Source organism: Chionomys nivalis, chromosome 16 (genome assembly GCF_950005125.1).
Source record: "Chionomys nivalis chromosome 16, mChiNiv1.1, whole genome shotgun sequence".
In the NCBI taxonomy this organism is placed as follows: Eukaryota; Metazoa; Chordata; class Mammalia; order Rodentia; family Cricetidae; genus Chionomys; species Chionomys nivalis.
The window spans coordinates 27,528,190-27,552,943 of record NC_080101.1 but is presented as its reverse complement, the minus strand read 5'-3'; the positions used below and the strand labels follow the sequence as shown (position 1 = coordinate 27,552,943).

Genomic DNA, 24,754 nt, shown 5'->3' with positions numbered 1-24,754 from the left:
TTTCCTGGAACCCAAGCTAACTTACGTTAGTTCTTTCATCAGAGCACTATGACTTAAAGATGATTATATGTATGTGCATGTGCCACGGTGTGCGTGTGAGTTAGAGAACACCTTTTGTGAAACTGGTTCTTAGCCGGGTGATGGTAGCACACGCCTTTAATCCCAGCACTCAGGAGGCAGAGGCAGGCGGATCTCTGTGAGTTCGAGACCAGCCTGGTCTACAGAGCTAGTTCCAGGACAGGTTCCAAAGCCACAGAGAAACCCTGTCTCGAAAAACAAAAAAAACAACAACAAAACAAACAAACAAAAAAAATGGTTTTTCCAGCTTTTGCATGGTTCCAGGGATCCAACCAGGTCATTTGGCTTGCACAGCAAGAGGCTTTAGCCCCCTGGTAACCCAGCCCTGTTTATGACTTTCTATCACTGTCTACTTCCCTACCTGACTTTGTATTCCGGGGAAAGCAGAGGCCACTGGGGTTCAACTTTATTGCTGCTGCTTTTGAGACAGGATCTCACTAAGTACTTCAATCTGGCCTTGAACTCATAATCCTGCTGGGATTTTTTTTTTTTTTTTTTTTTTGCTTTTTTGAGACAGGGTTTCTCTGTGGTTTTTTGGAGCCTGTCCTGGAACTAGCTCTTGTAGACCAGGCTGGTCTCGAACTCACAGAGATCTGCCTGCCTCTGCCTCCCAAGTGCTGGGATTAAAGGCGTGCGCCACCACCGCCCAGCTATGTGAAGTTCATTCTTGAGGAGAATCAGCTCCCCAGACCTGCCTGGGCTGAAGGTTGGGAGTGGTCATCCAAAGAAAGCATGAGTGATTTTTCTAACTTCATTCCCTAATCAAAAAGGACAGTTTCCAATTTGCCGCTGATAAGTTTATTACATGATTATTAAGTTCAAATAAAAAAATAAAAACTAAAATTTTAGCAGGGAGGCTAGAGCCAGAATCTGAGAGTAGTTTCCTGTCCCCAGACTCCCTGGCCAAGCCATCTCCTTAACTGAGCTTGACTCTACCCAGTTCTTCAAGACTTGCATCTGTACCCTGGACATCTCTGCTGTTCTCGCTGGAGTTCTGGGCTCCAGGCACTGGGGTTTTAGTGAGAGCCCCATATACGCCCATGGCCTGCAGAGAGAGGGAGAGAACCATCAGGACACTACAGAAGATCTGCTCCAGACTTCAAACAGGAGCCACTCAACTCCTTTTGTTTTCCCCTTTCTCTCTCTTTTTCTTCCTTTCGAGACAGGGTTTCTCTGTAGCTTTGGAGCCTGTCCTGGAACTAGCTCCTGTAGACCAGGCTGGCCTCGATCTCACAGAGATCCACCTACTTCTGCCTCCCAAGTGCTGGGATTAAAGGCGTGTGCCACCCCCACCCGGCTCCCTTTTCTCTTTCATCCTTCTCTTCCCCTTTTTCTGAGCCAAGGTTGCATTGTGGAGCCTAGATAGGTTTCTCGCTTGTGAACTTCCTGCATCTCCTGAGTGCTGATATTACAGGCATGTACCACCATCCCCAGCCCCTTGTTTTTTTCTTGTTCCTTCAAGTTTCCTAAGCATTGCAGTCAGTGATAAGAATCCTGCAAACCATCACCCCGGGGTGACTCAGAACACTGGTACAGGTATCTGCAGGACTGAGTGGGGATTTCCATTCTTAGTTTCTAACACTGTTATTGTACACTTGTCTTCAAAGAACTCTAACCTGAGCCACCATACTTGTGACGTCACTGGGGTTGGAGGGCAGTAGGACTGTATTGGAGTCCTTGGCAAGCTTGGAGAACGCGTTGACATACTGCTCAGCCACAGTCAGTGAAGCTGCTGCATCTCCATTCTGTGGGCACAGGGGGTTAAAATCAAAGGTCACAAATTTAAGGAGAGAAAAGAAAGGTCAGGTTCCTGGAGAAGCAGTATACAAATCCTAATACAAAGCTCATGTTGTCTGGCTTAATAGAGTCCACAGTGTCAGGAACCTCCATAAGGGTGGATGAGCAGAACCCTTAACTGTCTGTTCCTAACCCATTCCCACCCATTGGCCTCTTACATGTTGAGTCAAAGCTGAAGCCAGGATTCGAATTGCTTCAGCTTTAGCCTTGGCCTTGGCCAGAACAGCACTGGCCTCTCCTGGAAGGGAAAAAAAAAAAGACAGTTTGACCCAAGAAATGAGAGTACCCCAAAGTTCCTGCTCTAGCACTTACCTCTCAGACCCAAGCTGTGTTCTCCCTCAGCCTCTATGCTACTCACCTGCTGCCTGATTTATCTGTTCAGCCTTTTCTGCTTCCGAGGCCAGAATCTGGGCCTGCTTCTTCCCCTCTGCCACATTGATAGCTGACTCTCGTGTCCCTTCAGACTCTAGAACTGTGGCCCGTTTCCGCCGCTCTGCCTCTACCTGGAAGCCCCAACGACCCCCATCAAGAAGAAGCCAGGGGGAACCCTACCCAAGACTTACAACTCTATCTACCACAGTAGGGGATTCTGACCCCGTCCCCCACCTGCATCTGCATAGACTCTTTCACTCGGGGTGGCACATGGATATCCTTGATCTCATAGCGCAGGCAGCGGATACCCCAGTAGTCAGCAGCTTGGTTGATGGCATCCACAATGTGGGCATTCAGGGACTCCCGCTCCTAGGGATAAATATGAGCAGGTACAAGTCACTGTAGCTATCAAGAGCCTAAACTGGGAAGGTCCCGGGCTAATCCTCATCTCCAGAAAAGCTCTGGCAGGGCAAGGAATGTGCCCCCAAGCCCTCGGGCCCAGATCTGCTTACTCGAAAAACTTTGTCCAGAGAGAGTTTGCCAAGCTCTGATCTCATCGTCGTCTGAGCTAACTGGGTGACAGCATACTCAGGGTCTTCCACACCATAACTTGCCTGAAAAAGGCAAGTATAGGGTAAGAAATGACAATGCAAGATTTTGGCCAGGCAGTGGTGGCGCACGCCTTTAATCCCAGCACTCGGGAGGCAGAGGCAGGCGGATCTCTGTGAGTTCGAGACCAGCCTGGTCTACAAGAGCTAGTTCCAGGACAGGCTCCAAAAACCACAGAGAAACCCTGTCTCGAAAAAAAACAAAAAAACAAAAAAACAAAAAAAAAGAAAAGAAAATGCAAGATTTTAATGAGGGGCAGTTGAGAAGGCTGGATAAAGCCGGGACAGATACCTTGTAAGGATCCATAATCCGCAGGTAAAGGACTCCATCTATTTGCAGAGTTACATTGTCTACAGAAGCAAAAGAAAGAGAAAAGGAAGGTAGTCAGGCCTCTTGTCTCAACCAGCTCTTTTTTCCTAAGCCCCAGATAATGGCAATCACATCCGAATGCACTTAGTGCATCCCCATCACCCCGTGTCTCTCACCAAGGGTCACAGCCGACTGCTCCGGAACATTGATGACAATTTCCTTGAGACTCTGCACATATCGGATTCGGTCTAACACAGGGATGAGGATATTCAAGCCCTGGGGAAAAAAAAGTCATAGATTCTCAGTGGGAGTAATCCAAGCTAAGTTTGGAGTAAGCAAAAAGTCATGTACAGAACCCAGGAAAGCGATAGCTTCTACCAGGACGTGTCCTCAAAGGCTGAGGTGTCACTGATAGGGAAACCTAAGAGCACAAGGATGAAAGACTAGGCCACTGAATGTCAAGAGAATGGGAGCCAGCATTTTTAGGCAGACAGGTGAGGCTGAGAGGAAGGGTAGCTTCAAGAATGCAGCCTGTGGAATACTTGGGTAAAAGGAAAGCAGCAGAACACGGATGTGATGGTCAGGGGCTCTGTCAGATCCGGTCCCTGCTAGGAATGGTCCCTAATAGTCAAAAGGCAAAAGTGTAGACAGGCCTCGGGTAAGTCCCATTCCCACATGAGTAAGATCACTTGGCTGGCTGGAGGAGGACAAAAGAGATTCTCACAGGTTCCAGGATCCGGTGGAAACGGCCCATCCGCTCCACCACCCAGGCCTCCTGCTGAGGCACAAACAGCACCACGGTGTTTCGGGGCAGTCCAGAGGAGGCGCGGCGCGGAGCGCGGCCAGAAGCCTGCACAGAGCCCTGAAGAAAGAGCAGAGTCGACTGAGGACGCGGCGCGGAATCCCACTTCTATTCGGAAGGCATATCCCTAAATCGCGACCCCCAAGGATCCCCGGAGAATGACTCACGTGGGGACCATGACCTCTGACCCCAGTCCTTCCCCAAAGTTGGAATCCCGCTCCTTCCCAGCTGAGGACCCAGGTGATTTCTGTCCCGGGCCTCTGAAGAAGGTTGCCTCGTCCTCACCCTCAGCAGAAGGGCTCCAGTGCCCCGCGCCGCGCGCGCCAGCATTTCCCACAGCCTCAGTGACCTCCGGAACCAACGAGAGGTGGGGCAGAGCGGTCTCTCCTGAAGCCTAAACCCGAGCCCTTCCTCCTGATGTTCCACTCCGCCCGACGTACTTCCGGCGTCTCATTCCACTTTTGCCCTCGTCCGTCCCGGCCCCCCAATCGGCGTACTTAGCAGAGCGTACGTCAAATCGTTCCCTGGGAAACGTAGACTTTGAAGAGAGAGCCCGAGGCTGCAGGTTTGTTCTGGGTGTCAAGAAGTTCCTGGGTATTGTAGTCGAAACTGAGGTAATTGTCTGAAAGTGGTACAGAAACATACCCCACCAAATTCTGTATCCACAGCCGTGACTCAGTTTACTCCCCAGCTCGTATAACTGCCCTAATCTGTCACCATAACAATCAGTGGTTTGGCGCTGACGAGTTGCCGTGGTTGCCATAGTAACATTCTTGGGTAGTCGGGCTGTTGTGCCCAACCCACCCACTGGGGACTGACCCCATTCCTGTTGTCATGGTAACTAGGAGGCCTAACTTTGCTTGACGACTGGGCGGAGATTTTTTTTTTCCCTCTTCCTTCTTTTCCCAAGGCGTCAACAGTTCTTTCCATATTTTCTGAGCCAGATACTGTCAGGCGTGATTTCCTTACGTTCAGAGGCCAGCAAAGACCCTCAGTCTTTAATTTTGTCTGGAGCATGTCACCTTGCTCAATCTCTGACACTCTCGAATACATCCCTTAAACGGCCTGTATTACCATCATTCTCATCCTTGTTCGACATACAAGGACAATGAGGTTCTGAAAGGCTAAAGTGACCTAGGGAATTAGTGTAAGAATCCAGATCCTCAGAGTTTAGCTTCTATAGCTTCACTCTACCCTCCCACCCCCAACCCTTATCATATGAAGAGGAATAGGACTATGCTCCAAGAATCAGCCCGACCTCGCCTAAGATCCCACGGGGTTAGCAGCCTGTTGCTTCCTCTTTAGAAGAGAGAACAGTTCTAGCTCCAATTAGGCCCTACCTCTCCATCCACATCCTCTGAACACAGAAAAAAAGTAGAACTTAGTTCAAGTTTCCAAACAAGAATTTATTTTTTTTTCTAAAAAAATGTACCAGGTACGATTTTTTCTTGTTTTTTGTTTTGTTTTCAAGTTTCAGCAAATGCTTGTTCCCCTCAGTCAAGCCCCAAGGGATAACAGTTGAGGCTGGGCCAGAGTCTTGAGTGGAGAATGTGGTAACTGGAAACCACATGACCGAATAAGAGGGGCACCCCTCATCCCAGCTGAGGTAGGTGGGTCAGAGTCTGGTCAGGTGAGAGGAGGCTCCCCAGTCCTTAGGCCTGACTCTGTCCCTGGACACCTTCCTCAGTCAGGACCCCAAAGCAAGGAAACACAGGCAGGAGGAGAGGGACAACTGAGTCTGAAGCCCTAAGTAAGGGGTGGTTGAACCCCTATGTTACACATACATGCACATTCTCTCCCTCACACACACACCCACACAAACCCAAGTTTGTGTGCATGCGTATATTTGCATGAGCACTTACACATGCGCAAACACACACACACTCACACACACACAATCACATTAGCTTTCAAAGATGGATTGGAGGGGAGGGAAGGGAAGGGAATAGAGGAGAATGCAGGAAGCTGAGTCTTTGGCTAGTGACTCAGTTCCTCTGGAATCCACTCTCCGCCCTCAGCCGAGGGAGAGCAGTTCTTCCCTCGCCCCAACATCAGCTTCTTCAAGTCCTGAGGTTGGAGCAGTATCTGAGAGTGGGGTGATGCCAATGATCAGGTTTGGGAGATCACCAAGGCCATCCAATTTGAATAAATTATAAATTAAAAATAAATAAAATAATAAGTGGCCCCTGCCCAGGACAGGGAGGCAACACTGGCATTACTTGCCTAGGAACTTGGGACAATCTCAGGGTAGCTCTGGTTCCTCCCTACTACCTAAGCTGGCCTGGAAAACCCAAGGGAGGGGACAGGCACATGGAGGACCCAGAGTAGACAGAGTATGGAAGGATCAGAAGCTTTAAACACCCAAATAATTAATTTGGGTGTGAGCGTGGTGAGGACTTTAATTCAAGCCTGAAGAGGCTCTCACCATTTCTCCACGGTTTACCCTGTCCAGGATGGAGCAGGCTAGGCAGGCTTTGGGCCCACCTAATTTAAGATGATGTCAATCAGGGCAAAGGTGAATAACGTGGATTATGGGGGGCCTCAGTCACAGCCTGCAGTTCATAGGGGAGCCCTGTATCCAGCTCCAGGCTCCGGCGGGAAAAAAGCAGGCGGATGTCTCCATGCAGGCTTAGGCGGCCTGAGCGGGAGCTCCGGAACCTAGGGGAAGACAGCGCAGACCAAGTCAGTGCGGGACAGACAGCGCGGACCAAGTCAGTACCGGACACACAGCAACAGCGCCGACCATGTCAGTACGGGACAGACAGCGCCGACCAAGTCAGTGTGGGACAGGTACCCGGATTTCCCCAGCATTCCCGGGAGCCTGTATTTACCTGAGGTGCAGCAAGTAGCAGAGGAGGCGGTGGGTGGGGTTAGCATTTCCCTCCTCACCTACAGGCACCAAAAAGAGGCGATGGCGCAGGAAGGTCATGTGGGCAGCAGGCATGTCCGAGAAGTCAAAGGTCACAAGGAACATCTTCACCACAGTCTGGTTGGGGTTAAATAAGGTCTGGGGACATGGCAGTCCAAGTCAGCAGGGTCTATGGGTTAATTTTCCTCTCTTCCCACATCAACTCCCTCTGGGTACCACTCTCTCACTTACCACTTGAATGGTGCCCACCTTGGGCACACTGTAACCCTTCCTCCCCAGAGGATTCAGGTCCACAACACCCTGGGAAGATCAATATCCATTAGCCAGGCTAGGAAGTAGAGAACCATGCGCACTAAACCCTGGCTGTTCTGTAATGTCTCCCCTTGGACTTAGGATCACCCCATAGTAGAGTTTTGCCCACATGACCCTAACTCTTAGAAGAAGAACAAGTAAGGCATACCTTTTCCCACTCCTCCTACCCCCAAACCCTCTCAGGTAACTTTGGGGTCATACCAAGAAGGGGGCTGGGGCATTTTGCTCAGAAACATCAAAAAAGGTGACAGTGACAGGCAGCGTGACATGCTGGGGACAGTAAGACCCACTGGCTCCAATCTCTGCAGTAAAGCCCTCAATGTGGCCAGATGGCGCAAAGCGTCCTCGAAGCAATGATTCCTGGTATTGGGGGGGAGTAGACACAGTCTGAGAGTGACGCCAATTCTTTCCTTTGTCTGAGCCACACTCCACCACTGAATTCCTCCCAGGAACCCCTAACCACAAAGGCCAAAAGGAGTTACCTCAAAGTTGCCCAGCAGGGTACGGCTGACAGCAGGGGTAGGAAAGGGGGAGGCACTGGAAGGGTTCAGCAGGCCTGGCCCCTTCCGGAGGCTTCGAAGGGAGCTTCTGGTAAGAGAAGGGGCACATATGGGTTGCTCCGAGTAGTCTGGATAGTCCTATATCCAAACCTTGGCCCCACTCTTTGCCACTCCCCAGGGCTCCCTACTATATATAGTGTTGGGAAAATGACAGACTTCTGCCTGTGCTCTCATGGCCAGGGTAGAGCGAGATCTGGTCACTTACAGCTTCAGGCGACAGGCACCTTTCAGCCTCCGCCCCATGGGACTGCAGTCTGTTGGGTCCTACGGTGAAAATATTGGGAAGAGAGACGGCATGAAGACCTGACGTATTTCGGAATAAGGACTTACTACAAGTTCTCTGGAGAACATCTCTATAGGTCTCTGCCACCTTCACCTACACAAATGTCCACTTAAAAGTGCCGAGAGTACGCTGGATATGGTAACATATGCCTGTAATCTTAGCACTCAGGAGACAGAGGCAGGAGGATGAAGAACTCATGCTTGGCTGCATAGGGAGTTTGAAGTCACTCTAGGCTATCTGAGACTTTGTCTCAAAAAACAAGACCAAGAGACTGGGGTTATAGCTCAGTTGATTAGAGTGTTCGCGTAGCATGCATACAGCCCTGGGTTCAATCTACAGCACCACTGACAATACGGTGGGGTGGGGGTGGCACAAGCCTTGTGTAATCCCAACACTGCACTTGGAAGGTGGAGAAGTTCAAGGTCATCTCTGGCAACCTAGGCTTGCCTGGGATACATAAGACCCTGTCTCCAAAGAACGAAAATTAAATAAAAGAATAGATGAATTCATCCACTGGCTTACCAAAACAGGCTCCTTGGGCCCAGGCAGCAGGTGGCTCCAGAAGGGTGTGGCTTTGGCATCAGAACTATTGGCAGCAAGAGGGCAGCCCAGGGTTCCCCGGCGCCTCCGAGGGGCTGGCCCCTCATCCTCAGAGCTGACATCCAAGGCTTCTCCAGCAGGCAGCAGCCTTCGCTTGGTGGGGCAGGGGCCTGGAGGTCCAGGGCCAGGGGGTGTGTGCTCGGGACTGTGCCCATTGGCAGTTCCAGGGGACTCCCTAGGCCAGGGGCTGCTCCCGTTACCCACCCTAGCCACTGGGCTCTTACCCCCTGTTTGTGCAAGATTGTGCAAATCAGTGTCAAGTGTGTGCAGCTGGCCTGAAGGGCCTGGCCCTGGAGACTCCCCCAGGTACCCCTTTCCCCCTTGATCTGGGAAAGCCCAGTCTCTGGTGTGCAAAGTATTGCAGGAAGTATTTGAAGAGGGCCAGGGGGTACTTTGGGTCCCTGAAGTCCAAGGTGAGGTGGCACTACCTCCCTGTTCCACAACACAGAGGCCATGATGGGAAAAATGCTGGCTGGCCACACCCAGTCCCAGACCCAGTCCCTCTGGGCTCAAAGGTCCCACAGTAGATGGTTCTTCAGGGGGTAGTCTCTCTCTGGTCCCCAGCCCAGGGCCTCTCTTCAGCTCCCAGGGACCCTCAGTAGGAGGGGCGGGCCGCTTCAGAGCCCTAGGAGGCTCAGAGGCACCAGCTGAAGGGGAAAAGATGGATACCTGGTAGACCCCGGGGGATGTCGCCCCCCCTGCTGGGCTGTAGCCCATGAGCAGGCCACCCTGGAGGGTCCCCTGTCTGACTGGAGGCTGTGAAGGGCCAGCCTCTGGCTCTGAGGATGGAGACGGCTCTGCCTGCACGTGGCGCATGAAGCCCCCCTTGGGTCAGGGGGGGCCCCCCACACGGCCTTTATGCTGGGCCTGGGCTGGGGGGCCTGGGGACATCTGTAAAAGAGAAGAAAAGGAGGTCAGGGGAAATCAAGAATTTTTCTTTCTTCCAGCCAAGTTTCAGACCCTCCTCCATCCTCAGCAGGAGATCTTGAGCAGTGTGTGGAGGTAAAGTTGACTGATCCTGGGACAGATTAAAGTAATTCAGAGGCTACTCTCAGAATTCCAGGCCGGGCTGGTGGACACGTTTTGCTCCAGAGTCTTACTGAACTTGCTATTCCCTCCTTCCTGGAAATTACCCCGATGAAGACGCCTCAAGCCTAGGTGTGTGTCTGTTCTTCCTGTCTGATGTCTTGTCCCTCTAGCTTGCAGTCTGGTCCATGCCCACTGCACTGGCAAGGTGACTGCCACCATTCCGTGCAGCTCCTGGACTCTCAGCTGGACCCTGAAAGCAAAGAGAAAATATAAGTCAGGATCCCTGAAGCCAAGGGTAAAGATCCCTCCATTAATATGGGCTACTATATTAGCGCATACACTAAGACATCCTCCCCCTTTGCCACAAGCTTTTCTGAAACAGAAGAGGCAGACTTGAGACCCAGGGCCCAGGTAGAAGAGTTGGGCTACTTGAGGAGTCAACAAAGAAGCAAGTCGTGCCTGACTGTATTAGGGGTAAGAGAGTAGAGGCAAGATGAACCATTCATCCGGGTCACTATCATGGCAACTGGCCAATAGGGGATAAGAATCCCCAAAGATCAGAGATACCATGTCAGCTAGTAGGTGGATAGGGCAATAATTTACCTCTCTTACTCAAGGCCACCCAGTTACACAACCCACTTCCATACGTCTATCCCAAGGGGCAAATGCCACCCGAGAGCGCCACGGGCAGAGGGGGCAGAGGTCGTGAAGACAGTCACACCCCATCACACACCTACAAGCCTCAAATCAACTCCACGCCAGCCCTTCATGTCTGAAACCCCAACTGCCCCCAGCAATCTGTCTTCTTAGCAAGAGAAAAGAAATCCAGCCAAAAACAAGTGGTAGGAGAGGACCTGGTGGGAAGGCACCTTCTGGTTCTCACCCCTCCCCCCAGGCCCTGCACACCAGAGATAAGGAGGCAGCAGGCAGTGGACTGGAAACAACAGGAGAATCTCTCCACGCCCCTCCCCCAGTGCACAACCAATACTCAAAAAACCTAAACCATTTCTCTGTGCTGCCCAGGCACAAAAGTGGTATTCCTGGGCCAGAAGCCAATATTACAGTGATGAGACTGTCGAGCTGAAGGTCAGCTGTCCCAACGGCCATTCTTATTTGCTCAGCAGCCTGTGAGCACTACCAACCACAGCGCCCTTTAGCATAATGCTAGAGGCTGAGGCAGGAGGATCTTGAATTTAGGTCTGGTCTAGCTACACTTTGAGGATCTCTCTCAAAATCAAACAAAACAAAAAAGAAACAACAAAAACCAGGTTACATCCAGCCTCCACTACACCAGAGAGTTCAAAGGTCATCTGAGGCTACAAGAGACCCTGTCTCAGACAAAACAAAACAAAACAAAAAACAAGCTGGGGCGGTGGTGGCACACACCTTTAATCCCAGCACTCGGGGGGGGGGGGGGGCGGTTGGATCTCTGAGTTCCAGGCTAGCCTGGTCTACAGAGCAAGTTCCAAGAAAGTTAGGGTTACACAGAGAAAACCTGTCTTGAGTGAGTGAGAGAGAGAGAGAGAGAGAGAACGAACAAGAAACAAATTCCAACAAACTAAACAAAATCCTCTTTCCCACTCCCCTTCCTTGGATAGCTCAAAGTCCACCCCCTCTGAAGGTCTCTCCTCTGAGACTTCCCCATGATGTTCACCATATCCTGCAACCCAATAAATACTTCTGTTCACTTTTGATCATGCCAGACCTGAGGACAAGCCCAGTTTTAAGCTCAGGAGAAACACACAAGCCTGGAAAAAGCCTAAATACCAGCCCTAGTGAGCTGGGCAGCAGTTCTGACAGAGCAGAGAAAGCCTCCCCGAGGACAGGAAGAATTGCAACAGCAGATGTGGTGGTAGGAGGCAGAAAGGAGACATTTACACTTAGGGACTGGAAAGCTCTCCTGTGTCAACAACCCCCATCATTGCAGGTCACACGTTCCCATTTCCCCAGACCTCCTTAGCATGGAGATCCTGAGAGTATTCTGGTCCTTGGTGGTGGGTGAGATGGCTAGAAAGAGAGCACTAATAACGGCAGTGTGGTAAGAGAGTACAGTCTGTTCTCATTTCTGCCCTCCTATTCTCCACCCAGTTCAAGAAGGGCATTTTCCTTAGCATCCCAATTTCCAGGTCATCTCAGTTGGCCTCCCGAGTCCTTGCCTCGAGGAAGTCAGGTGATGGCATGATGCTCTACTTGACCCCAGCATGCCTGGCATCTGCTCATTAACCCAGAGCCCATTAGTTCCCTCCCTGTTGAGAGACGCTCGAAGATTCACTCCTCTGCCACCCAGCCAGTCTGGCTTTAGACCATGGCTTCAAGCTGACTCATGGGGCAGGATTGCAGGGAGGGGGGACAGACCAGGATAAGCCAAACCTCACCCTCCATGCAGGGGATGGGCAGCAGCTGGCATTAAACAGCTGTGCGAGACTGTGGCTGCCAAGGACTACAGCTCCCAACATGCCGAGAACAAGGCCAGCAAAAACAACAAGTCCCAGAATACCATGAGGTCTGTACCCTCAGATACTTGTTAGGCCCAGGAGGTGGGAGAGGTTCTAGTATAGGGAGAACACCTAGGCTCACTCTTTCCTTCCCTTCAGTGTTCACGACACCCATTTCACCCTGACCAAGGAGTGTTCCGGGAAGAATTCTTCTCCATGTGTTTTTTCACTCTTATCCTATGCAGAGTACTGCTGCTCACTGCTGTACGTTTTGTCCTCACACATGGCTACACACGCTACGGTAAATGTTCTAAGACCACCACTGTGAGTAGGAAGGTCAGCCTTTGCTTTCACCCTCCCTCTGGCTCCTGACCTAGAGTCCTTCACCCTTAAGAGAGAGGGAGCAGACTTCAGCAACCCCTTCAAACTCAAACGAGTAGACTCACCTTGGCCCCTGGACTCCTTGTTCTGGACGATCCCCCACCCCCGTTTAGCTTCCCAGGTCGGTTCTCACTCCCTTCCTCTTCACAACCTGGGGCAGGCCCCATAACCTGCAGAGGCTTTGAAGATCTGCACCTTCCACCTAGTACACACTCACCCCGCTCCCAAATTGGCTCCGCTGCGGTGGCCGCTGCTCCGGGCCCTTCCGTCCCGTCCCGGTCCCTCCCCTCGGATAACCAGTCTCCCCTGTTACGGGCCCCCAACCCAGACAAAGGGTGGCTTAGGCGGAGAGCCTTGCTCTTGTTTGGCTCTTCTCTGATCAGCTTCGTGTGCAACACTAGCGGGCCCTGGCGTCCGAAGCCCCTCTAGCCGCTGTTGCACCCCTCCCCGCGACGGTCCCTCCCCGGGGCCGCCCCGGCTCCGCGCCGCAGACTCCGCTGCCCCTCTGACTCACAGGCCATTTCCTACCAGCTGATGGGGCCGCCCGCCCCGCCCAGCGCCCGGCCACCCCCGCCACTGCGACCACGGCTGCCACGCCCCCCTCAGACCACACCCTCTTTGGGCAACAAGTATGCTCATTGGCCCAGTGGAGGCCAGCCTCTCAGCAACCTCAAGTGTGAATCACGCCCTCTCCAAGGGGCGCACATCTATTGGTCCACATAAGGGCAGGCCTACCCAATGTTGCCCCGCCCACCCTCTTAACCCTTTTTTTTCTGTCCAAGACCCAAGTAATTCTCCGTCCTGTCATTTAACCCTTTCAGACTTCATCCTCACCCGTCTCAACAAACGTTTCTTCTCCACTAGGAAGCTCCAGCCTATTCTTCTCATACCAAAACCAAGACTAGATAGGTTCCAAGCCTATTCCCCTCTCCCAGCATTCCTAAACAGAGCTCCAAGTGAGAGGGTTGTTGCTATCCAGTAAGCTTCCTACAGGTCAGAGGGGAAGAAAAAGACCTAACATCAGAGGCTATCTCCATCCATACTGAAAGATGACCCTCCTTCCCCCCCTCATTTTTTTTCTTTTCTTTTTTTTTCTTTTCTTTTCTTTTTGGTCTTTGCTTCTAATCCCAGGGAATTTCTGGTTTCTGAGACAGGAATATGTTCAAATTTCAGGGACTCAGGCCTTATTCTTTGTATCTCGAAACTCTTCTTGGATTGGGCTTTGAAGCACTTTTTGCTGAGAGGCCTCTGCTCTGTTTGAGGAAGCACAGCACCCTAAGAAATGAGTTAAAGAGGCTTCTACCCAGAGTCACTCCTGAGACGAAGCTGGTCTTCATGACTCAGCTCTCTCGGTCTCACTAACCTCCTCCTGAGTCACTGGGCCCCAGGCCCAGCCCTGTCCAGCCAAATCAAGTGGCAGCAGAATCAGCATCCCTAACCTTTGTCCTCTGGCTCTGCACATAACCAGGTGGAATCTTTGCAAGGACCGGGCATTCACAGACACGTTTTAGAGGGGCTTTTCTGGAGATAACCTAGGAAAATGGATAGTCTTGTCTACCTTGTCCTCTGAACTCAACAGCGAGTCAGACAGGTCATCACCAAATCAGACCTTTCCTCCCGGCCAGTCACAGAAACAGGAAACAAGAACCAGAGCCAAAAGAAGTAGAGTTCACTCTGTCATAGTTTAAAGGCCCAGTAAGGCCCAAGGTCCTTTTCTGTCGTGCCTATGCTATGAGCCCCCAGGACCGTCAGTTGAAACTGAACTGTAAAAAGAGACACCCCTTTTCCCCCTGCTTCCTCTCTGTGCTCTATGATTAGCTACAGAAAACAACAGTTTTCTAGTGTTCTTTCTCCTTACCTCTGATGAGCAGGAAGCCCCCCAAAAGGATGTACTTCCCTAAGACTGACCTCCCTGCTGCAAGCAGCAGGACTGACAAAATTGCCAAAGCCCTAGCAAAACTGCAGCATATCAAAGTGTGAACCTGTTTGCTTAGTAAAGCTCTCTAAGAAGACAGAAGAGACAGAGATCATCTCAGAAAAGCCCTCAGCAGCTCTGCTGGGTTCTTCTTACTATCCTACACTCTCAATCTTCAGCTTTGTACAAAAATCAGGGGGTAATGTTAAAGGAGTCAGAATCAAAAATATTCCAGGCCTCAGTGTGCCCTGGGGAAAGAAGTGCAATCATGCATGAGGTCATACCTAGCTGCGCTAAACTCTGAGCTTGCATTTTTGTTGTTGTTTTGAGTTTTAGAGCAAAGATCCTGCTGTGTAACCTAGGCTAACCTTGAACTCATGATCCTCTTGTCTTAGCTTCCAGAAGGTTAGGACTACAGGTTATTGGGTGTTTTGTTTATTGTCTTTGCTTTGTTTCTTTGAGACAGGGTATCTAGTAGCTGAGACTGTATTTAACACTGGTAATCTCTTGCCTCTGCTGCTGGAGTGCTGGGATTACCTAGACACAGCCTGACTTTAATATTTGGTTATGGTTGTTAGGGGTGTGTGTGTGTGTGTGTGTGTGTGTGTGTGTAGCCTTGAACTCACAGAGATCTGCCTGCCTTTACTGCCTTTAATGAGTTTGAAGCCAGTCTGGTCTACAGAGCAAGTTCCAGGACAGCCAGGGTTACACAGAGAGACCCTGTCTCAAAAAGCAAACAAACAAAAATTATTCACTGCTGGGAATGATTGCACATGCTTTTATTCCCAGCTCTAGGAAGGCAAAGGCAGGCAGATCTCTGGGAGTTTCAGGCCAGCCTAGCCTACACACAGAGCCCCAGGCAAGCCAAGGCTATGTAATAAGACCCTCTCTTAAAAAAACAAACATTTTCTACTTGGTTATGATGATGCAGGTATATGCATGTATGATGTGTGAGGGCAGATCAGAGGACAACCTGGAGAATTTCGTTCTCTTCTTTCACTATGAGGTCAGGGACAGGAATCCGGTCATCAGGATTGCACAGCAGGTGCTCTCACGAGCTAACTCGCCTTACTGCCCACCCCCCTCTTAAAATAAATAGCAGTTATCACTAGTTTAGTTCTTTTTTGGGGGGGTGTTACTTTTTCTGTTTTGGTTTTGAGACAGGGCTTCTACCCAGAGAAATCTGCATATCCCTGACTATCCTGGAACTCATTCTGTAGAGCAGGTTGGCATCAAACTCACAGAGATCCACCTGCCTCTGCCTCCTGAGTGTTGGGATTCAAGGCTGCGCCTCAATTTAATTTCTCACAAGCATACACATGTGTTTGTGTTATTTTTTCTCTCTTTTCCTTCTTACTGGCAAATCCGTGAGAACAGCAACTTTGTTCTCAGTGCTAACATTCTCAGAGTCTGGCACACAGTAGGTATTCAATAAAATTTTGTGCCGAAAACAGTGGGCCCAGATACTGAACAGCAATTTGAAAACTTAAACCTTAACTCCTGCTCTCTCATCAAGTAGCCTTAGGAAAGAAGCCAGTTTCTTTGACCACAAATTTGCAAATTTAAAAGGAGAGGTTCTGAGCTGGGTTTGGTGGCATGCATCTATAATCCCAACATTTGGGAGGAGGACACAGAAAGATTAGGAGTTCAAAGTCATCATCGGTTACATAGTGAGATAGTGAGTTTGAGGACAGTCTGGGTTACTTAAAACCCTGTCCCCAAGTCCAAAATTAAAAAAAAAAAAACCCCAAAACCCCAAACAGACAAATAAAATAAGGATTCCATTAAACAGTGACCACTGAGGACATCTGCAACCCTGGCCTTTTAATCCTAATGGCTAATGCGCACTCACGTCCATCACAGAGGACAAGCAACTGAATTCCTGCTGCTGGGAGCAAAGCAGAAAGGCTATATACTCAGCATAGCAAACTGGTGGCTTTTCTCTTTATGCCCCACCCACTCGCACAAAATGCCCTAGCCCAGAGGAAGCTTGAATGCCTCTGCCTTAGGCCCGCCTCCCTCTGATAAAGAGCGACTGGGAAGCAGTGTTGCCATAGAAATCAGTGCCTCCTCAAAAGGCTTTAGTTGGCCCTTCTTTACCCCACCCTACCCCATGGCTTTGTCTGTCTTGAGCACCCCTCCCTTCCTCAGCCAGGCTCTCAGCAACTGGGTGGCTGTGTGAGGAGGCTGGCTTAGGGCCCCTTTTCAGCAACACCGTCACACTCGTTCAGTCACGGTGTGGAAGACAGCCCTTTCCCACCGTCCCCAAGCCAATCCAGAGGCAAAAAGAATGGTGGCACCACATTGATTCTCTTGGCCCCACTTTGTGTTCTGACAGTCTACTTCCAAACCCAGAGTGTAGGGAGCCATTCTCTCTTCATCCCCTAGCTGGGCTAGAACCTTTCATCCCTTCCCAGATCACGCTTACCGCAGTGGCCCACCTTTCAAAGCATACAGAACCCTCACTACCTCTCAGCATTTCTCTCTAGAGAGCCCCCAGAATTTCTGAGGATCCTGTAATTCCCCACCCAGGGAAGGACAAAGGTAGAGAAATCAGTTTCTGGCAAGAGGTAAAATGTGGCTTCCAGTCACTTGGGATTTCCTGGCCGAGGTGTTGGTGGTAGTAGCATGGTGGGATCTGAGCCTCCATGCTGGTCACCAGGGTCTCTGAACATTAAGTACAAAGTCTGGAACAGGTCACAGATCCTAGACTGGCAAGAACCAGGCCAGGCCCCAGTGTGAGGAAGGAAGTGGGAAATGAGCACACCCAGAGCATAAGGGCAGGGCAGGGGGTGGGGTGGGGTGGGCAGAGACCAAAGCAGGCTTCTGTAGGAACAGGAACTAGATTGGGGATTGACAGGAACCCAGTGACAGAAAGGGTCCCGAGAGATACTTGTTGGGGATGGTGTCCTGGCCTCAGCTAGACAGATTCGAAGTAGGATCTAAAGTCACAGTCACACAAACCCTTGAGGCAAGCAGGGCCTGCCTGCTCTCTGTGTACACAAGTCAGAAGGAGGGGTTAGGAGCTCAGCATCCAGCACTAGATTAGCTTCTTGTTCTATTAAGTTCAGCACCCTCACACCTAGAACACAGACCACAAATGTCTTCTTGGAGGCCCTACAAAGCAGTAGATAGAATGTTACTCTCTAGAAGTATTAGGATTCTCCCCAATAGGGGTGCCTACAACTCCTGCCCTTCACATAGTACCCTACAACCCACCCCTCTTTCTCCACACAACCCCACCAACTCTCCCATATGCTGGACTACCAGCCAGTTTTCCATCACATAGACCCCCGTTCTCCTGAAATTCCTCCAAATCGCTCAAGTATCACCTCTAATCCTTCACATCAGACAGCGATCCTTTTCTCTAACCCTAACCTCCAAATTCACAAAGCACTCCCGCCCTTCCCCCACAACAGCCCCTAGAGAGTGCACCTCCTTGCACACTGAACCCCTAACTGCTCCCCCAATTCCGCATCATCCACTCCAGAACAACAATCTCCAAATTCTTTTCTTCGCTAACGGTGGTCCTACTTCGGGTCTGCCCAAGCCCACCCTTGGCCTTTCCTCCTTTTCCACGCGCACCCCGCCCCACACCTGTAGTTCCGTGGGTCCTGTTGCACTTGAGAAGGTAGTAGGAGCAGTGACTGAGCAGCCTTAGCTGCCTCCTGGGCCTGTAAACCTCGCCCCTTGGGTCCGAACCCCGCCCCCGCAAAGCCCGGCCCACCCTCTCCCTTGTCCCAGCTCCCACCTCCCCCGGGTTTGTCCCCCTTGCCCCGGTTCTTTAATCCTTCAGACTCCTCCTCTGCAGCAGAAACCACGCCCCTTCCATAACCGCGCCCCTTTCGTCTTCTTTGCTTTACCCCAGGATCCTCTGCTTTCCTGAGCACCACCCTCTGATTCCCGCCCCCTTTGGTTCTCTCCGCCTTTCATCAGGACCCAACCCCTTGGATTACTGCCTGGTGGAACACCTTCCATGTCCCTTTCACGTGAACACTGTCCCCTCTGGACTGCAGTGACTTTTATCCCCCGCCCCTTCTCCCGCCTGCCTCACCAGGGCACACACGCTCCTTGGCCCGGGTCGGCAGGCTGTGATTGGCGGCGGCTGCCCCAACAGATGACGGAGGAGACAAAGTGACGGCTGCAGGTCGTCTGAGGTCCCACCCCGGCCACGTGCGGCTTCTGTGATGACAGGTCCAGGAGGGCGGGGTTTTGCCTGACCAGTTACAACCCCAAAATGACCAGATCCCGCCGCGGCTGGGGAGCCGGAGCTCCGGCCAAAACTCAATAAACTCTCTTTCTAGGTTCCTCTCCCCTCCCCTCTTCTTCTCTCCCCTCCCCTCCTCTTCTCTCCCCCCCTTCCTCTTCCATCCCCTCCCCTCCCTTCTCCTTCCCTTTTCTATCTTCTTCTTTTCCTTTAAGTGTCCCATTTTACTGTAAACTGGCCTCTAACTCGCCGTTCTTCTGCCTCCTCCCTCCTCCCAAATGCTTGAGTTCCCGATGTTTTCTTGCTGGTGTGAAAGAGCCTCTTGAGGATCTTGAGCCTCTGTAAAGACTCTGAGTTAGCTGGGCGGTGGTGGCGCACGCCTTTAATCCCAGCACTTGGGAGGCAGAGGCAGGCGAATCTCTGTGATTTCGAGACCAGCCTGGTCTACAAGAGCTAGTTCCAGGACAGGCTCCAAAACCACAGAGAAACCCTGTCTCGAAAAACCAAAAAAAAAAAAAACGAATATCCGAGAGGTTTGCAACATAGTGTATAGGAATAACAGGGGTCTAAGAAAAGTGGAAGAATCTGAAGAGTGGGGTTACAGTTTAGCTGAATTATATGGTCGGGTCTGGGTTCGGGAATGGGCAGTAGGAGTCACATCTGTTTCTGTTGAGGTGGCTCAAGGAAATGTGTGACCTTGTATCGAAAGTAGGGAGGTAAGACACAGAGGGATTTTTTTTTTTTTGCAGTAGATTTCTCTAGCAAAAGAAGACTCTCAGTAATAAATAGAGACCTCCCTCAAAGTAGAAAAACACAAATGAACATACATGGTGCTGTTACTTGAAATGTAAAGTACTGAAATGGAGCTATGGGAGCCTGAAACTGATGAAGAAAAGTATTTTGCCTTGCAAAGGTGCTGAGTGAACCATCTGAAAGCCAGAAAGCAGATCCAGGAGCGCAGAGAGATGTAGCCCAGATACCGGTAGGTGGCAGCACAGGACACTTGTAGAACTCAGTGAGGCTAGCCGCAGAGCCAGTTGGGGGCCTTCCTGGGGCTTTGACAGGGTGGGTTCTGATAAACAGAGAAAGAAGTTCTTGGAGGCTCTGATTCTTTAGGCTCTGTGACTTTAGTTAATGTGTGTGTGTGCTTATTCATTTGTATTGTTTGTGCTTTGAGATGGGGTCTATCTTACTCCAGTGGTACTGGCTTAGAAATCACAGTGTAGCCCAAGCTGGCTTTGAATGTGCGGCGATCCTTTGGTCTCAGTCGCTTGTGAAGTAGGATGGGGGGGCGGGGGAGGGCAGTGAGTAAAGCAAACCGGTCAATTCAGTGCCGAAGGTGTGCTACACAGCTACAAACAAAAGAAAAAAAATCTCCACCTTTAAGAAATTCACTTACGCAGTCTGAAGTTTGTAGTGACTTGAGCTCAGAACTGTCTGTAACTCCAACTCTGACACTGGTTATTGGCTTTTGCCAGCACCTGCAGGTACATCTGCATAATTAAAATATTTAATTTTTTTAAATTTTTTTTTATTTTCCGAGACAGGATTTTTCTGTGTAGCCCTGACTATCCTGGAACTCAAGCTGTAGACCAGGCTGAACTTACAGAGCTGTGCTTTCCTCCGTCTCCCAAGTGCTCGGATTAAAGGTGTGTGCTACCACTGCCTGCTAAAATAAATCTTTAATCCCAGCGTTTGGGAGGGAGAGACAGGCCGATCACTGTGAGTTTGAGGCCAGCCTGGTCTACATAGTGGGATAGCCAGGGCTACATTAAGAGACTTTGTTTTTTTGTTTTTTTTTTTAAAGGATTGTGCCAACAGAGTTGTATGTGTGCATGTATGTGTGCACATGCACGTGAGTACAAGCCTGCATGCATGCTCATACCACATGGCATGTGTGAATGTCATAGGATAAATTTTCTGGAGTCTGTCCTCTTGTACCATCATGTAGGGTCTAGGGACCAAACTCAGATTGTCAGACTTGACAGCAAAGGGCCTTTATCCACTGAGTCATGATGTGGGATTCCCCTCTGTATGCTGTGAATATGGTTTACTACCATTGGTTAATAAAGAAGCTACTTTGGCCTATGGCAGGGCAGGATATAGCAAAACGAGAAATCTAAGCAGAGATAAAGGAGGAAAGAAGGCAGAGTTAAGGAGATGCCATGTAGCTGCCGAAGACATTAGAACCTTACTGGTAGACCATGAGTCTTGTGGTAAAATATAAAATAATAGAAATGGGTTAATTTAAGGTGTAAGAGCTAGATAGGAATATGCCTGAGCCATTGACTAAACAGTGTTGTAATTAATATAGTTTTGTGTGATTATTTGTGTTTGTGTGGCCGGGAAATGAAATTGCAATCTCTGATTGCAGAGCCAGCTCACCAGTCCCAGAACAGCGTTGTTTTTAGATTTACAGAAGTCTCGTGAAGGTGGGATAGTTTCCATACATACCTCAAACCCAGTTCCATTACTATTATTATTTCTGTACTGGGAGTTAAACTTAGGGCACTGTACCCCAGACAAGCAATCCACCACTGACTATTCAAACTCCGTTTATTATAAAGACCATACAGTATGGGTCATTTATTACGATTAAAGAAACAATATTGGTACAGTATCATCGATTAACATTGATGTTTTATACAGCTTTTCTTAGTTTTTTTTATTTTGCCGTGTTAGGATTCCTTCCAGGATTGCACCATCATATGAAGTAACCTTAGGCTTCTGTTTGGCTGTGACAGTTTTTCAGGTTGACTTGATTATTGATGATCTTTAACAGAATCTCAATTTTTGTTCTGACTCAGACTCCCAAGAGCAGGGATTACATATGTGCCTACCACATCTGGATCCTACGATTCTTCTTTAGTCAGTTGGATCTGAATGTGTGTTAGAAACCTGTAATCCCAATGCTGGGTAGAGGCAGAGGCAAGAGGATAAGAGTCAGGACTAGCTTCTGCTGCTTAGATTAGGTGATACAAACCTGGGTTATATAAGGCCCTGTCCTAAAGGGGAAATAGCATCTGGGGAGTGGCTCAGTGGGTTAAGTGTTTGCTGTGTAAATATGAGGGCCAGAGTTTAGATCCCAAGCACCCATATAAATGCCAGGCATGCACGATGGCTCTGCCAATACATTAATTTTTTCCTATAAGACCCTTTTTCTGGGTAGTGATGGCCTTTAATCCCAGCACTTGGAAGGCTGGGAGGATATCTGGAGGATATCTGTGAGTTTGAGGCCAGCCTGGTCTACAGAAGTTCCCAAAGCTACACAGAAACCCTGTCTCAAAAAAAAAAAAAAAAAAAAGACAACCAACTTGGGGTTGGAGAGACAGCTCAGCAGTTAAGAGCACTGACTGCTCTTCCAGAGGTCCTGAGTTCAATTCCCAGCAACCATATAGTGGCTTTGTAATGAGGTCTGGTGCCCTCTTTTGGCCTGCAGGCAGACATATGGGCAGAACACTGTATTCATAATAAATAAATCTTTTTTAAAAAGACCATTTTCAGATTTCTGAATGAAATAACTATGAAATGATGAATGTGTGATGTTTAGGCATAAAGTTGTTGACTATTCTTTAAAATATTACATTTTCTGTCTCTCTCTCTTTCTTTCTTTCTTTCTTTTGGTTTTTCAAGACAGGATTTCTCGCCGGACAGTGGTGGTACACGCCTTTAATCCCAGCACTTGGGAGGCAGAGGCAGGGAGATTTCTATGAGTTCAACGTTGGCCTGGTCTACATAGTGAGTTCCTAGCCAGCCAGGACTATATAGTGAGACCCTGTCTCAAAAAAAAATTTTTTTTTTTACTAATAGTAGTAGTATTGGCATTTTATGTGTCTGGGTGTTTTGCCTGAATGTATGTCTGTGTATCATGTGTGTGTCTGGTGCTCAAGGAGGCCAGAAGAGGGTATTGAATTCCCAGGAGCTGGAATTACAGATAGTTGTGAGCTGCCATTTGGGTGCTGGAATCCAACCTGAGCCCCTGCCAACATATTTTTTTGAAGAATTTGTAGCAGTTTCAATTCCTAAAGCAATATACGAGAGCTGTACTTTCTTTACATTTTTTGCCACCTTTTCCCCCTTGCCAGTGCTTGATGCCAATCTTTTTTTAAAAGGCTTGCTTATGTATTTATTTATTATGTATACAGTGTTGTGCTTGCATGTATGCCTGCAGGCCAGAAGAGGGCGGCAGATCATTACAGATGATTTTGAGCAACCATGTGGTTGCTGGGAATTGAATTCAGGTCCTCTGGAAAAGTAGCCAGTGCTCTTAACCTCTGAGCCATCTCTCCATCCCCGATGCCAATCTTTTTAATTCAAGTAGTAGTACCTCACTGAGGCTTTAATTTTATTTCAGTCAATTCCCTGGAACTGAAGTTACAGACATTAGTGAGTTGTCTTGTGAGTTCTGGGAACCAAACTCAGGTCATCTAGAAGAACAACCAGTGCTCTTAGCTGATGAGCCAACTCTGCAACCCCGTATAGGAAACTTTTCAATATATATTTGACAAAGGAAACTATTGCAAATATCTTTTTCCCTCTCTCTGGCTTGTCTCTTTTTGGAGATAACAGTTCATTGTGAGCTGGGCCTGGTGGAGACAGAAGCAGGTGGATCTCTGTGAGTTTGACCAGGCCAGCCTGGTCTACAGAGCCAGGACAGCCATGGCTACACAGAGAAACCCTGTCTTAAAATACAATAATAATTAATAATAATAATAATAAAATAAATAAAAAGAAAAGAAAAAAATGACTGTGTAGTACAGGTTGGCTTTGATTGAGATCTTCCTACCTCAGCCACTGAAGTGCTAGGTTAGAACTGAGATTTAATTAGGTCTTACTCTCTTTTTTTCCCTCTGTCATCCTCTTCTTCTGGATGTGGATAGAACCCAGGGCCTTGCCCATTCCAGCCATATACTCTACCGCTGAGCTAGAACCCCAATCTCTTTAACAGTGTCTTCAACGAACTTAAGTTCTCAACTATAGTGATATCAAATTGTTACTGAAATCAGGTCTGCTCTGTTCTGCTGAAAACCTAGAAGTCAGAGACTGGGGGAAGGAGCAGGGTATGTTAACACACACCGGTAATCTCTGTACCTGGGAAGTTGAAGCAGGAGGATTACCATAAATTCAAGGTAAGTCTAGAGTACATAGTACTTGATCAGCCAGAGATACATAGCAAGACTCTGTTTCAAAACATCAGCAATAAACAAACGAGTGGGAGGAAAACGGGACCAATTAAAAATTAAAGCTGGTCCTGAGGAAAGTGGAGGAGATATTTCCAGTGCAAATTTCTATCTCCAAGGGCTTGGGAAGTGCAAGTGGCTATTATGGGACACAAACAATAAAACAGCAACCACATGGTGGCTCACAACCATCTGTACAGAGGTCTGGTGCCCTCTTCTGGCCTTCAGTCATACAAACAGAATATTGTATACATAATAAATAAATAAATATTAAAAAAAAAACAAAAAAAACCCCCAATAAAACAGTAGGTGGGAAAGCTGGCTGAATGGGTCTTTCTCTTCAGAGTCATTTCGTCCTCCTTAAAAAAATATCTATTTTCACCGGGTGGTGGTGGCACACCACCTTTGATCTCAGCACTCAGGAGTCAGATACAGGAGGATCACTGTGAGTTCGAGGCCAGCCTGGTCTACAGAGCAAGTTCCAGGACAGGCTCCAAAACTGTATGCAGAGAAACCCTACGTTGAAAAACAAAACAAACAAACAAAAATTATTTCATTTTACGTTATGTGTATATATGTAGGTCTGTGTATAAGTATGTGCATGTGAGCCCAGGTGCTTGAGGACTCAGTCCAGAAAAGAGTGTCAGATCCCTGGAGCTGGAGCTACAGAGAGTTGTCAGCCACCCCACGTGTGCTGCAGACCAACCTTGATTTTCTGAAGGAGCGGTACGACCTTTCAGCCCCTCTCCATCTTCTTGAAGCTGGGCTGCACCTTAACCTCTTCCAGCAGCATCTGTGTTTCCTTTTCAATAAACCAGCTTCTATGAACAAGAGAGGAGGAGGCTTTATAAGCAACGTCCTATGAAAAGGACAGAGGGGGATGGAGAGATAGCTCAGAAGTCAAGAGCACTGGCTGCTCTTTCAAAGGACCTTGGTTCTATTGTAACCTTACATGGCAACTTGAAACTGTTAACTCCAGTTCCAAGTGACCCAGTGCCTTCTGGCTTCTGTGTACG

At 49.1% G+C, this 24,754-nt stretch overlaps 2 protein-coding genes across 8 annotated transcripts; both read right to left on the bottom strand.

The window, feature by feature from the left end:
• Positions 1 to 860: 860 nt before the first annotated feature.
• On the bottom strand, positions 861 to 4,404 carry Stoml2 (stomatin like 2). 2 transcript variants are annotated; one of them, XM_057790633.1, is made up of 10 exons: positions 4,253 to 4,404; positions 3,890 to 4,027; positions 3,342 to 3,441; positions 3,148 to 3,206; positions 2,760 to 2,861; positions 2,482 to 2,616; positions 2,234 to 2,378; positions 2,034 to 2,113; positions 1,695 to 1,823; positions 861 to 1,123 (listed from the first exon to the last, which is right to left on the bottom strand). In XM_057790633.1, exons 1-10 carry the CDS (start codon positions 4,295 to 4,297, stop codon positions 995 to 997), a joined length of 1,062 nt encoding a protein of 353 aa, XP_057646616.1. In that variant the 5' UTR covers positions 4,298 to 4,404; the 3' UTR covers positions 861 to 994. The 2 variants fall into 2 exon arrangements, with proteins under 2 accessions (XP_057646616.1, XP_057646617.1); XM_057790634.1 differs by having other exon boundaries at positions 4,135 to 4,271.
• A 976-nt stretch (positions 4,405 to 5,380) lies between these two features.
• Positions 5,381 to 18,425, bottom strand: Atosb (atos homolog B). 6 transcript variants are annotated; one of them, XM_057791121.1, is made up of 9 exons: positions 18,406 to 18,425; positions 9,725 to 9,870; positions 8,514 to 9,482; positions 7,914 to 7,972; positions 7,631 to 7,736; positions 7,350 to 7,508; positions 7,068 to 7,136; positions 6,799 to 6,974; positions 5,381 to 6,625 (listed from the first exon to the last, which is right to left on the bottom strand). In XM_057791121.1, the coding sequence occupies exons 3-9, from the start codon at positions 9,405 to 9,407 to the stop codon at positions 6,472 to 6,474; spliced, it is 1,617 nt and encodes a 538-aa protein (XP_057647104.1). In that variant the 5' UTR covers positions 9,408 to 9,482; positions 9,725 to 9,870; positions 18,406 to 18,425; the 3' UTR covers positions 5,381 to 6,471. The 6 variants fall into 6 exon arrangements, with proteins under 6 accessions (XP_057647104.1, XP_057647101.1, XP_057647103.1 ...); XM_057791118.1 differs by lacking the exon at positions 18,406 to 18,425 and adding an exon at positions 17,949 to 18,083; XM_057791120.1 differs by lacking the exon at positions 18,406 to 18,425 and adding an exon at positions 12,951 to 12,983.
• Positions 18,426 to 24,754: the final 6,329 nt, after the last annotated feature.

Bases quoted from the DNA above. Each gene is read 5' to 3' on its own strand.
- Stoml2 (XM_057790633.1), bottom strand. From the start codon at position 4,297: ATGCTGGCGCGCGCGGCGCGGGGCACTGGAGCCCTTCTGCTGAGG. The intron at 2,617-2,759 runs GTAAGCAGATCT...ATTTATCCCTAG, and splicing joins CTCTGGACAAAGTTTTTCGA to GAGCGGGAGTCCCTGAATGC. The intron at 2,379-2,481 runs GTGGGGGACGGG...TGGGGCTTCCAG, and splicing joins AAGAGTCTATGCAGATGCAG to GTAGAGGCAGAGCGGCGGAA.
- Atosb (XM_057791121.1), bottom strand. From the start codon at position 9,407: ATGCGCCACGTGCAGGCAGAGCCGTCTCCATCCTCAGAGCCAGAGGCT. The intron at 7,509-7,630 runs GTAACTCCTTTT...CCCCAATACCAG, and splicing joins CCCTGCTGGGCAACTTTGAG to GAATCATTGCTTCGAGGACG. The intron at 7,137-7,349 runs GTATGACCCCAA...TGATCTTCCCAG, and splicing joins ATGCCCCAGCCCCCTTCTTG to GGTGTTGTGGACCTGAATCC.